Source organism: Ovis canadensis, chromosome 3 (assembly GCF_042477335.2).
Source record: "Ovis canadensis isolate MfBH-ARS-UI-01 breed Bighorn chromosome 3, ARS-UI_OviCan_v2, whole genome shotgun sequence".
NCBI lineage: Eukaryota > Metazoa > Chordata > Mammalia > Artiodactyla > Bovidae > Ovis > Ovis canadensis.
In genome coordinates, this window is record NC_091247.1 from 33,870,936 (window position 1) to 33,884,519 (window position 13,584).

Sequence of the window (13,584 nt, forward strand, 5' to 3'; positions counted from 1 at the left end):
GCATCTTGGTCCTCCCCACTAGGCTGCCCACATGTTGAGTTTGGGTCACATCAGTTGCTTAGTACCAACCGAGGATCCTAGAATGTTCGTGCTGGGAGGGACTGATGTTTAAATTCTTCCTCAACATTCTTGGAGAGAGTGTGGAGAAAAGGGAACCCTTCCACACTGTTGGTGGGAATGTAAATTGGTACCATCAGTATGGAGAACAGTATGGTGATTCCTTTAAAAACTAAAAATATAGGAACCATATGATACAGCAATTCAACTCCTGGGCCTATATCCAGAGAAAAACATGGTTCAAAAAGATATAAGCACCCCTCTGTTCATAGCAGCACTATTCACAATAGCCAAGTCATGGAAACAACTTAAATGTCTATTGACAGATGAATGGACAAGAAGATGTGATTTATATACACAATGGAATATTACTCAGCCATTCAAAAGAATGAAATAATGCCATTTGCAGTGATATGGACGGACCTGGAGATTATCATACTAAGTGAAATAAGTCAGACAGAGAAATACAAATATCATATGATAGCACTTATGTGTGGAATCTAAAAAAAAAGTTATGCAAATGAGCTTATTTACAAAACAGAAACAGATACAGACTTATGGTTACCAAAGGGGAAGGATCGAGGGGAGGGATAAATTGGGAGTTTGGAATTGGCATATGCAATAACCAACAAGGACCTACTGTATAGCACAGGGAATTCAGCTCAATATTCTGTAATCACCTAAATGGGAAAACTATTTGAAAAAGAATAGATCCATGTGTATGCATAACCGAATCACTTTGCTGTGCACCTGAAGCTAACACATCGTTAATCAACTATGTGCTGTGCTGTACTTAGCTGCTCAGTCGTGTCCAACTCCGTGCGACCCCATGGACGGTAGCCCACCAGGCTCCTCTGTCCTTGGGGATTCTCCAAGCAAGAATACTGGAGTGGGTTTCCATGCGCTCCTCCAGGGCATCTTCCCAACCCAGGGATTGAACTCAAGTTTCCCACATTGCAGGTGGATTCTTTACCATCTGATCCACCAGGGAAGCCTGGCATAATCAACTACAGGCCAATATAAAATTAAAAAAAAATTTTAATACATAAAAAAAATAAATTCCCCCTCAGCATCCTGACAGCATCCAGGTATCTTGTAGGGAGTTCTTCCTCTGGGAAAGGAACCAGCACAGGTAAAATAGACACTGTCATAGCCCAGGGACCCTCCTGTCTCCATCTTGTTTATCACCCCCTCACTTCCAGGGACCCCCTTCTCCCTTTCCTTACCCCACTAACATGAGCCAGCTTCCTCAAAGAATCTGGAAGCCAGATTCATGGACAAAAAAATCTTATCTGGTTTTTAGGGTACACATATTTCATTGAATTTCTAGAGGCAGAAAGTTCCAGGAGGGCATTTGTAATGTATTTTAAAAATACATTATTTCAGCTTTTTAAAAAAATAGCCTGAATAATTAGACTGAGAGACTTCACTTTCACGCATTGGAGAAGGAAATGGCAGCCCACTCCAGTGTTCTTGCCTGGAGAATCCCAGGGACAGGGGAGCCTGGTGGGCTGCCATCTATGGGGTCACACAGAGTCGGACATGACTGAAGCGGCTTAGCAGCAGCAGCAGCAGCAGCATATATTTCCATGTTTGAGGATTTTAAAAATTCTCTTCTAGTGGTCAACTCATTTTAGCCTGGACTAGAATCCAAACCAGGTAGACTAGATAGACTAACATCTTTGGTTTTTTTTTTTTTAATTAAAACCATTTCATTGAGATATGATTGACATACACAAAAGCTGTACATATTTAATGTATACAACTTGTTGCATTTGGAGATAAGTATACATACATCTATGAAACCATCAAGATAATCTATGTTATAAACATATCCATCACCTCCAAAAGTTTCCTCCTGCCTCTTTATTCATTTATTATTGTTATTATTTTTTTTATAAGAACACAGTGTTAGATCTTCCCTCTTAGGACATTTCTAAATATACAGAACAATATCGAGATGGACTCCAGTTTCAGACTTGGACTAGATCCTTCCTGGTCTGTCCTTCTCATTTGACAGATAAGGAAACGGAGTCTTGGGGCAGAGAAGCAAACTCCCCAATGAAATTCAGCTCCTTGGTGGCAGAGCCGAGTATCAGTATGGGTCATTGAGTCTCCATTCAGGGCTGCTTCATGGAGCTGTAGCAACATAGCAGCCTGAGATCTGGGCAGCCCCCTGAAGGGGCCAGGGGACCACTTTCTGAGCAGCCCTTGGCCTGAGACAAACCTGCCCAGGCCTGAGCCTCAGGCTGCTTTGATGTTCCTACTCACGCGTGTGTCTGGCTCAAACGGCTGTCCCTTTGGACTGCTGCAAGGGGCTGATTAGATGTAATTGCTTTGCCTAGAGCGAGCTATCTGCTTAATAGAATCAGCTCCCAGTAATTAGCCTGCCAGAGGCTCATTTCCCTTCCTGGAGCCCTAGGGCCTCTAGGCCCTTACTCCTACCTGTAAATGTCGGGCCTCTGCATGATGCAGGTATATGTGTAGGGGCCTTGGGCAGGGGGATGTGCAGGGGAGCTGAGAGAAAGCAGTGCTGTGAAGACTCAGCAAGAACCCCAGGTCTGACCCTTCCTGGGGCCAGGGAATTGTAGCATTTCCAGCAGTGTCAAAGGGCCTGACACAGAGGAAATGTTCCGTGAATGAACTACGAAGTGCATCTAGTCCAGCCCTCAAACTCAGTACTGTCAGCAATCAGGTCACAAAGCATCTCTTGCAGGCCTACCATGAGCCAGGCACTGTACTAGCTCCTTGGAGTCTTCTGAAATAGTCTCAAACCCAAATAGGTGAGGAAGATTAAGAAGTACGTCCTTCTAGTTACAAAATAAGTGAGTCATGGGTATGAAATGTACAGTGTGTGGAACATAGTCATAATAATGTAATATCTTTGTCTGGTGACAGAGGGTAACTAGACTTATTGTGGTGATCATTTTGTAATATATAGAAAAATCACTGTGTTGTACACCAGTAACTAACATAGTGTGGCAGGTCAGTTATACTTCACCAACAAAGTCATAGAAAAAGAGATCAGATTTGTGGCTACCAGAGGCAGGGGGCAGAGGAGGTATCAGATGAAGGCACTCAAATGGTACAAACTCTCAGTTACAAGATAAATAACTACCAGGATACAGTATGCAACATGATAAACAATGGACACTGCTATATGTTATATACGAAAGTTGTTAAGCGAGTAAATCCAAAGAGTCCTCATCACAAGGAAAAAATTTTTTTTCTTTTATTGTGTATCTATATGAGATGATGAACGTTCACTACACTTCATGTGATAATCATTTCATGATATATGTAAGTCAAATCACTATGAGTACAACTCACACTTCCATAGTGGTATATGTCAATTATATCTCAAAAAACTGGTAGGAAAAAAAGATTAAAAAAAAACCTGAACCCAGAGGATAAATCAGATCATCCCTGCATACCTTCATTGACCAGGAGCTCATTACATCTGGGCAGCCCATTGCTTCTGCAGAGATATAGAGACTGTTCCATCTATTTTGAGCGGAAAGCTCTTTCACTGGAGCATTTCCACACAGATCACTGGCCCCTCCTAGGCCACCCAGAACAAAGCTAATTCCTCCTCCATGTGACAGCTCATGTGTCCCCTGCATCTTTTTTCCAGGCTGAATATCCCAAGTTCCTTGGTTTTGCTGTATACATCATGCGGGTAAAGCCTCTCGTTAATCTGGCTGACCGGCCTGGAACCTGCTTCTGGTCATCAATTCCTTTCTCCCAGTACGGTGAGGGGCCCAGCTCAGCCCAGCTGAGTCAGGACCACAGGAAATGGGACTCCTCTCCCAGGAGAAACAGCTGCAGCCCCAGGCAGATCATGACACTCTACCCAAGGAGCTCCAAGTTGGCGACCCAGCCCCTCCACTGAGGGCAAGACATCTAAAACCTGCTCACTGGAGACAGTCACCTCCATTGCCCTCTCCCCCACCTGGACGAACACACACACACACACACACACTGCCATGCATGCTCATGGACTCCACTCAATAGTCACTGGCTGATTAATCATTGCAAGTGCTGTTATAATTATTGTGTTTGCTGTTGAGAACAGGCTGCCTCTGCTTGCTTCTCAGAAGCCATAAACCTGCAAAAGAGGATTTTAAGATTTGTGAGGCTGTTGACTAGATCTCCAGGCTCACTTTTTTCCTTAGCAGCAACAGAGAATTCAGGTTTGTCAGAGGATACAGGTCAAGGCCACTCCAGAATCTCTACTGAGGACAGGCTTAGGGGACTTAATTCTAACGATAGGAAGGGAGAGAACCTAGGGCACTTACCTTGCCACTAAAGGCTTGTGGGTCAGGATAGTTGGGCTCAAGTCCTGGCCCTGGCCCAGCAAGCTGTGAGGTCTGGAGGTACAGACTCACCTTGCCAGGCCTCAGTTTCCTTATCAGCACTGTCCAGGCTAAGGTTTCCTCTAGTTTTAATTATTCTATAAGACTTGGCCAAACACAGAGGAGAATGAGAGTGGAGGGGGAAATGACAAGGGCTGGCAAACAGAAGAAGGAGGGAAAAGGAGACCAGGCCTGAAATTGAAAGTCTCAGGCTCACAGCCTCCTTTAGACACACACACACACACACCAGGCTGGAGAACAGAAGCTGGTTTTCTCCCAGATCACACTCTCTCATCACCTGCTGGCCTGCCTAAGACCCTAGTAATGTAGGGGAGGTGAGATGTTAAAAGGAGAAGGGAAAAAGAGAAAGGGGGAAATTAGTTAAAAAAAACAAAAAACAAAAAAACAGTGAAACATACAAGCCGCAGAAACAGAAAAGGGAATCATACTGGCATTGGGGAGGACTAAGCAGGCCAACTCATGCACTGCTGGGGAGGATGAAAACCAAGACAGCCACATAGAGGACAGCTTGGTGGTGTTTTGGGCCATGCAGTGGGCACTGTGACACTTCCAAGTATGCGTCCCAGTGGAAATTCCCTAAGGACACACAGGAGGATATTCATCTGCGTGATATTTGGAGTAAAAGAGGGAGACCACCGAGAATGTTGTCTCCAGAGACTGGGATGTGTCCACTGCGTGGGTGTCGACTTTGGACTGAGACTTTCTGCTAACTGAGGGAGCAAGCCCGTCCCCACAGCAACTGCATGAAAACTGGCTGGTTCTCACTCTACAAGCAGGACACCCAGCTCTATGTCTGAGCTGGCCACCAATCCTACTGGGATGGGACTGAGAACAGAGCCAGGTGTCCACTTCCAGGGGTAGCACTCTCTCCCTAACAGCTCACAGAGCCTCTCCTCTGTGAGCAGCTGCCTTTTGTGTTTGGTTTGGGCTTGAGATGTTAAACAAATAGTGTTTCTTGACAAACGCAAGCCGGCTGCACTGGGACTGGTAATGCTCTGTAAATCCAGACTAATCCTTCATGTCTCTCCCTACAGAGGCACACCAAGAAACACCTCCGTCCTGCTCTGGGTGCCCTGAATCCCATCAACCCGCCCTCAGGGGCCAGGATCCCTGGGGCAACTCTCCGTGTCAGCCACCTCCCGCTGCTCCTGGGTCCCCAGGTCCCCTCCTCCCCGTTCTCAGCACCACTCCCCCACCCTCCCGCCCCAGCTTGATGTTGAGATGGCTCTGGACACCCCTTCCTACAATGGACCATGGACTCCAGACCCTGCCAACCCACCTAGCCCCACCAGGGCCACTGGGAAGGCTGGAGGAGTGTTTCCAGAGCGCTGTCTGTGCCAGGGGCTGTACCAAGCACTGTGGAGCATGGCGATGACTAAGGCCAGTCAATCCCTGCCCTGCAGAGCTTAGGCCCTGTCCGGCCAGAATTTCATGGCAAGCTCTGGTCCAGGTAGTAATTGATAGCACCAGGATTTGAACCCCAGTTTGTCTGACTAGGGGTCTGCCCCTTCTCCCTCTTCCTCACCACCCACTGCGCAGTCCTCCAGCCAAACTGGTCAATGAGGAGGGTCTAGAAAGTGAAAGACGGAGAGGGCTCTGGGCCCCTCATCCTTCAGACCACATTCCCAACCCTTTGAAAGTGAAAGTGTTAGACGCTAAGCCATGTCCAGACGTTTACGACCCCATGGACTGTAGCCTACCAGGCTCCTCTGTCCATGGAACTCTCCAGGCAAGAATACTAGAGGGAGTTGTCATTTCCTTCTCTGCCTTTTAGAATGAGCATTGCTAATCACAGGGCTAGACCCGTCATTCAGAGAAGGCAATGGCACCCCACTCCAGTACTCTTGCCTGGAAAATCTATGGACGGAGGAGCCTGGTAGGCTGCAGTCCATGGGGTCGCTAAGAGTCGGACACGACTGAGCAACTTCACTTTCACTTTTCTTTTTCATGCACTGGAGAAGGAAATGGCAGCCCACCCCAGTGTTCTTGCCTGGAGAATCCCAGGGACGGCGGAGGCTGGTGGGCTGCCGTCTATGGGGTCGCACAGAGTCGGACACGACTGAAGAGACTTAGCAGCAGCAGACCTGTCATTAGCGTCATAGAAGGTCAGAGTGGGAAGGTCATAGAAGGAAGAGCCTTCTCAAGATAGTCAACACTTTAAATCCCATAGAAAAGGAAACTGAGGCACAGAAAGACAAAGTGACTCTCTTGAGTCTGCCAGCTAGTTGGTAGTAGGTGGCATACTGGGACCAAGCTCCTAGACCTTGGTTCCCAGTTCAGCTCCCTCCCCACATGCTTCCTGGGGCTTTCAGACTCTCAAATTTATCTTTATCCTCTTCCTCGAAGCCAGGCAAGGCTCGCTCCAGCCTTCGAAATATCAGTGTGGAAAGAGTCACAGAAGCAGATTGCCTGGGCTTTTCTGCCCATAGACTCTGCAGTCTATGTCCTTGGCCTCACTGCCAGTCTCTATCCCAGCAGGCAAGGATGCTTTAAGCCCTTCACTTCATACTGAGTCCACATGTGGGGAGACTCTGATGTGTAAAGCAGAGTGCTCCCATTCTGGGAGTTGTAGTGTGAGTACACTAGGGTCCTGCGAAAGCACAAAGGAGCCAGTGGTTCTGATTGGAGGCAACTGGGGAATACTTCGTTGAGGGTATGGCCTTTGAGTTGGGTCTTAAAGCCTGAATAGGAGTTCAACAGATAGAAAATAGAGGGGACAAGGAGGTACCAGCATCCCAGCTGATCGGAGCCACGTGAACCAAGAGTGAAGCATCTAAGTACTTGGAAATGGAGGACCTCCCTGGTGGTCCAGTGGTTAAAAATCTGCCTTCCAATGCAGGGGATGCAGGTTTGATCCCTGGTCCCGGACCTAAAGTCCCACATGCCATGGGGCAACTAAACCCACACACTGCAACTATTGAGCCTGAACACCTCCACCAGATAGAAACCTGCACACCACAATGAAGAGCCCGTGTGCTGCAACTTAGACACAACACAGCCAAAATATAAATAAATGCTACACTTTTAAAAGTAATAAGGTAACGCCCCCTTTTAAAAAAAGAAAAACATCCTTGGATGTGCCTAGAGCTTAGGAATGGGGTAGAATATAAATGTGGAAAATAAGCACAGGGAACTCTACTCAATACTCTGTAAGAGCTTATAACAGAAAAGAATCTAAAAAAGGGGGTTATATGTATATGTATTACTGATTCACTTTGCTGTGAAAGCCTGCAAACTGTCACATTATAAATCAACTATACCCCAATTTTTAAAAAAAGGAACATAGTATGTGTGTGCTATTTAGTATATAATAATATGCAGCAACTGATGATAACTAAATTTTGTACCATTCATCCTAACTTTGACTGTCCTTTCCCTCACAAAGTAAAGTCTTAAAAGCAGTGGCTATACCCTCTTTTCATCTGATTCTGGGAAGAACTAGGGAAGCAGAAGCAGGCCAGGAAGGTCATGGGACGTTATAAATGAAGGGAACAGACATGCCCTGATCCAAACCCCCTCCATTTATGGCTGTGCAAACAGACGCCCTGGGATGAGTGACGGGCGCAAAAGCAAGCAGGTGGCAGAGCCAGGACCCCAGCCCAGGTCTCTCAGCTCTCCACCCTGTGTTCTCTGTACTGGACAGGATTTCAGAAAATCCTTGTACAGAAGACTGACCAGTATAAATTTAAAGGATATAAAAAACTCTCTTGCTGGCCCAAAGATTCCTCCACCAGAGTCACCAACAGATTGAAAAAAAAAAAATGCAAGAAAGTGGAGAAGCCATAGCTGAGCGGTTTTTATCCTTTACAACAGACTGGATTGACAGAGGTGCTTTCTGACACTTGGCCTTCGGCAGAGGGTGGCACAAATTTGTCAGGGGGTTGGAGATACAGGCAGATCAGTCCTGGGAGTCCTGGACAGAAGGGAATGGGACAGGAATCGAGGCCTTAGGCCCAATCGCACCCAGGTCGAGGGCTGGCCGATGGGACTCCTGCCTGTAGGTCCTGGGGGGTTACTCAGAAACTTCAACTGGTCCCTCCTCCTTAAAAGAGGGAAGGGAGGAAGGGCAGGAGGAGAAGACCTAGGCTGCCCTCCTGGGCTCCAGGGGCACTGGGCTCCTCTGTTGGCAGGAGTCCTGTCTCAAGCATAATGGGAGATAGTAGGAAAAACTCTAGACATGCACAGGTATCCTGGACCCCATACTCACTACGTGACCTCAGTTTCCTCATCGGTAACATGAGAAGGTTGGGCTAGATGATCTCTAAAGGTCTTTCCGGTTCTGAAGTACTGTGAGAACAAGCTTCATCATAATTAATAATAAATGCCTTGCCCCTAAAGAGAGCTTTTTCCCTTTTCCAAAGCTCTTTCCCTATAATATCACCTTTCATCTGCACAGAAGTCTGGCCTGGCAGCCAGAGGTGAACAGACCCTGGACACCTAGCCTTTCACACTGAAAACCAGACCTGGTAAACCACTTGCTCCTCTAGGCTGGCTTAGGGGAAACTGGCTTCTGGGGTGGTTATTTAGGTGGAACCTAACTTGTGCCTCCACCCCTGGGAAGCCAGGAAAGGCAATGCTTTTCTTCCAAAGAGCCAGAAGATGCCAAGAGGGAAACTCTGCAATAGGCTGAGTTCAGGGCCAAAGGGGCAGGACCAGAAAGTTTGTGGCAGATCAAAGAACCTGATGCAACCCAAAGGACTTTGAGGGGAGGAGGAGGGGACAAAGTCTAATCAATAGGGCCCTCCTACCAGGCTCTGGTCAGAGATCCGAGTCTTAGGGGAGAAGTTATACAGCCTCATACTGTCTGATTTGCATACATTTGATTTGATCAAATTTTAGTTGCCATGGGGCAACTAAACCCACACACTGCAACTATTGAGCCTGAACACCTCCACTAGAGAGAATCCTGCACACCACAATGAAGAGCCCGTGTGCTGCAACTTAGACACAACACAGCCAAAATATAAATAAATGCTACACTTTTAAAAGTAATAAGGTAACGCCCCCTTTAAAAAAAAAAGAAAGACATCCTTGGATGTGCCTAGAGCTTAGGAATGGGGTAGAATATAAATCTGGAAAATAAGCACAGGGAACTCTACTCAATACTCTGTAAGAGCTTATAACAGAAAAGAATCTAAAAAAGGTGGTTATACGTATATGTATTACTGATTTGATCCCTTGCAACAATCTGTTCAAGAGCTAGTATAAGTAGCTATCCCATTTACAGTGTGGGGAAAAAATGAGGCTCGAAGAGTTATGGAGAAGAACATGGGCCTGGGACGTAGAAGGAAGGCTCTTCCCAGTTGCATGCCCTTGAGGGATTCTCTGTACTGCCTTTGGCCTCAGTTTCCTCATCTATAAAATGGACAGAACTATTCCTTCCTTTCAGGATTGTGGTAAAGACTAGAGATAGTGAATGTAACAAGCTTCATCTGATACACAGCAGATGCTCGATACATACTTGTTGAATGAATGGAGGAAGGAAGGGATAGGTTGGTGGCCCTCCTGGGAGAAGCAGTGTAGTGAGTGACCCACAGTGACAGTCAGCCCAGGATGTGGGTTGATGGTACTCCTGCTTCTGGCTGGCTGCCTCCTGAACCCACCCTCAGTCAGGGGCCCTGGGGCCTCTCCCATGTCTCTCCTCGTGGCCCATGCCAGGGTCCTGTGAAAGACTTTTTGACCCTCCTTGGCAGCAGAATTCGCATTCCAATCATTCTGCTCACTCAGCCCATCCAAGTCTGGAGTTGTCTGGAGCTAAGCAGGCTTGGGATCATCTGCTGTGACACCTCATCGAGGAGATAAGGAAGCGAGACTCTGAGAGGGGCAGTGACGCCTCGCCTGGGTCCCATATCCTGTGCTCCTCACTGCCACTGCACCATGTTGACAAATGAAAAATCTAAGGCATAGGAGGAGGTCTCCTGGCTCCTCCTCCAGGTGATCAGGGAACCTTCTGCTCTGGGCCCCTTACCTGTCCTATTCCAGCTAGATCCCAGTTCTGTGGGGATGCCCCATGGTGGTGTCCAGTGCCATCCCTGGCAGCCCAGTCTGAACCCAGCCTGGTCAGCTGGTGCAGGACAGAGGCCTTAGATGTCAAGCCTGTCCCTGATGGCCCCTGGGGAGTGGAACAGGGCACTTGGGCCTGGGTGCCACTATCCCATGCTACCAGCCTGTGCTTCCTCATCCAGTTCCAGGTGCTGTGCTAACCCGGGAAGGGACACATTTCACAAGAGCGGGGCTTTCCCTTGGGTGTTGGCCCATGCAAGCCCTGGTCCACAGCTGTGCCCTTCTGTTGCTAAGACAGCCAGCAGCTTGGCACAGGGGAGGGCCTCTGGCCTGGGAGGCGGGAAAGCTTGGCTGAGTCCAAGTGCTGACGCCAACTCACCGTGTGCCCTCACACGTCACTGGACCTCTCTGGTCTCCGTTTCCTCATCCACATAGTGGAGGGCAGCACCGCAAGGCCCAGGGTCCAGTCCAGCTATTCCCTTTGGTGGAGGGATGGGACTGGGGTGGGGTAGGGGCTTGATCTACCCGGTTCCTTTCCCCTTCCCTTGCTTTTCCTTTTCTGAGGCATCAGTTCATCTCCAGCTGTCCAGGTCTCTCTGTCTCCCATTTGCGGCTCTTTCCGTTTCCATCTTTCCCTCTGTACCTCTCTTCTGTCCCTCTGTACCTCTCTCACTCTGTATTTTTCTGCCTGCCTCCTCTTTCTCTGTGTCTATGAGCCTCCCTCTGGTTTCATCTCCTTGTCCGTCACACCCTCCTCTGCCTCTGTTTCCTCTCTCTCTTCCTCTGTAGTTACATGCGTTTGTCTGTCTACTTATCTTTTTCTGGGTCTCTTCCCTCTCGCCCGCGCGCGCTCTCTCTCTCTGTCCTGCCCGGTCTCTCCGTGGCTCTCCCGCTTGCTCCCCCTCCCCTCCCCCTCCGCCAGCCCCCCTCCTCCCTCCCTCGGCGAGTCTCCCCAGTCCTTATTTGGCTGGGCGGGAGGGCTGGCGGGAGGAGGCGGCCTGCGGGCGGGGGGCGGGGGGCGGGAGCGGGGCCGGGCGGAGGAGGGCGGTGGGTGGTGCTGAAGGGACAGCTCCGCGGCGGCAGCGGCGGCGTTGGCGGCGGCGGCCCCGGGGCGCGCGGAGTGGGTGCCCGGCGCGCGGAGCGGCGAGCGCAGCCATGCCCCAGGCCGCCTCCGGGGCAGCAGCAGCGGCGGCCGGGGCCGGGGCGCGGGCCAGGGGCGCCGGGGGGCCGGCGGCGGCCCGGGCGGGACGATGAAGCGGCAGAACGTGCGCACGCTGGCGCTCATCGTGTGCACCTTCACCTACCTGCTGGTGGGCGCCGCGGTCTTCGACGCGCTCGAGTCGGAGCCGGAGATGATCGAGCGGCAGCGGCTGGAGCTGCGGCAGCAGGAGCTGCGAGCGCGCTACAACCTCAGCCAGGGCGGCTACGAGGAGCTCGAGCGCGTCGTGCTGCGCCTCAAGCCGCACAAGGCCGGCGTGCAGTGGCGCTTCGCCGGCTCCTTCTACTTCGCCATCACCGTCATCACCACCATCGGTAACTACTCGCCGGGCGGGGGGCGGGGACCAGGGGGCTGGGCGCCAGGTTTTGGGGGAATCCGGAGCCGACTGGGGCTGGGGAATTCCCCCCGGAGAGGGTCTAGGCGCAGAATCCCGCGCTCTCAGAAACCCGAGTTCAGCCTGGCGTGTCCGCTCCGCGGGGACAGGGCTCGGGGGAGGCGTCGAATCCTGGCTCCGGACTTGACTCTCCGGCAGGGCCAGCCCTAACTTGTCCCTGCCAGGCTGCGAGAGGGCCCCAGGGGACTCTGAAGTGTGTGAGAGGGGCAGGAACGGCCAGCGGAGGCTGAGGAGGAGGGGTGTGGCCGGGTCGGGCCCTGGAGCAGGGCGCCGAGTGTGAGTGGTGGAGATCGCTGGGCTCCACCGTGTTTCTGCACATGGACTCTCGGATCCCAGTGTGTCCACACCGGCTGGGGCTCTAGGGAGACGTGTGGGCGCAGGTACTTGGCACTCCGAGGCACAGCGGGCCACTCGGGTGTCTGAAATACTCCATAACTGTGGCTATGAGTACTGCTTGGGGTGTGTGTGTGTGTGTGTGTGTCCACGCATGTGTGTGCCCAGCTCCAGGAGTTTAGGCTGTGCCAACCAGTGCCTTTAATTTTCTTAGGGCAGCAGACCTGGTGCTCGAAGCCAGATCCAGCCCTGTCTGCCTTCTTTACTGCTGTCCCGGGAAGACAGTCACCTCATAGGAATGGCCCCAGTTCCCTTCTTCCAGCCAGGGCAGACCATGGTGTAAGAGGCCACACACACTCTGGCTCTCTCACAATATAGGCACAGGTGCACACACAGGTACACACACAAGCACACAAACGGATATCCAGGAAAGAATCTCCAGTGAGGCCCTCGATGTACTGTTCAAGTGTTCAAATAGGAATGAACACAAGACCCCAAGACTACAATTCCAGCTCAGCTCTATCACTTTTCCCACTGTATGACCTTGGGCAGGTCCCTTCCCCTGCCTGAGTCTCAAGTTCACCTCCAGACAACTAGGGGTTGGCTGAAATGATCTCAAGGGCTCCTCCCAGTCCACCTCCCTCCAGAGCTCATTGGGATGCTTCCAGGAGCTGTTTCCTCCATCTTTCCCATCCCTGCTTCTCTCCCTGGTCCCCCTCCTAACCTTGGCTGAGCTCCCAGGGGCTCATTGCCATTTGGCATAGCCCATAACAAGATGGCAGTGTTTTCCTGGGAGTCAACAGGAGTGGAGAGGGGTAAAAAGCAGTACTGGACACTGTGCCTGCAGTTCGTCCACTGCAGGATCGCCCTGAGATTCCGCTGCTGTCTGGAGACCACAGGGAGCCATGCTACATGGTTTCTGGAAGATGAAGGAAAGGACCCCAGGAGTGAACGTGGCCCAAGTGGAGGCACTTCTGCTTCCTGCTGATCCTGGGAATTTGAGGCAGGTTGGTCAGACTCCGGTCTGCCCAAAGAGGAGCCTGCTTTCCTGGGAAGGACCAGACTGGGTTTGGTTTGGGGTTTCTTCCCCTCTCCCACCTCCCAGTCACCTGCCAGGGTTTCAGGAGCATTGAACATCCTTAAATCACCCCCTTCTCTCTCCACATATCTCACCCTTGGTGTTTGCCTCCATCTTTCTCAGT

At 50.6% G+C, this 13,584-nt stretch overlaps 1 protein-coding gene across 1 annotated transcript in view; it reads left to right on the plus strand.

Moving 5' to 3' along the window:
* The first annotated feature begins 11,556 nt into the window (after positions 1 to 11,556).
* KCNK3 (potassium two pore domain channel subfamily K member 3) overlaps positions 11,557 to 13,584 on the plus strand; it is a 39,124-nt gene continuing 37,096 nt past the window's right edge. The window contains exon 1 of the mRNA XM_069580265.1: positions 11,557 to 11,969. Coding sequence (XP_069436366.1) covers positions 11,687 to 11,969 — 283 coding nt within the window. The 5' untranslated portion in view covers positions 11,557 to 11,686. The remainder of the gene's footprint in view (positions 11,970 to 13,584) is intronic.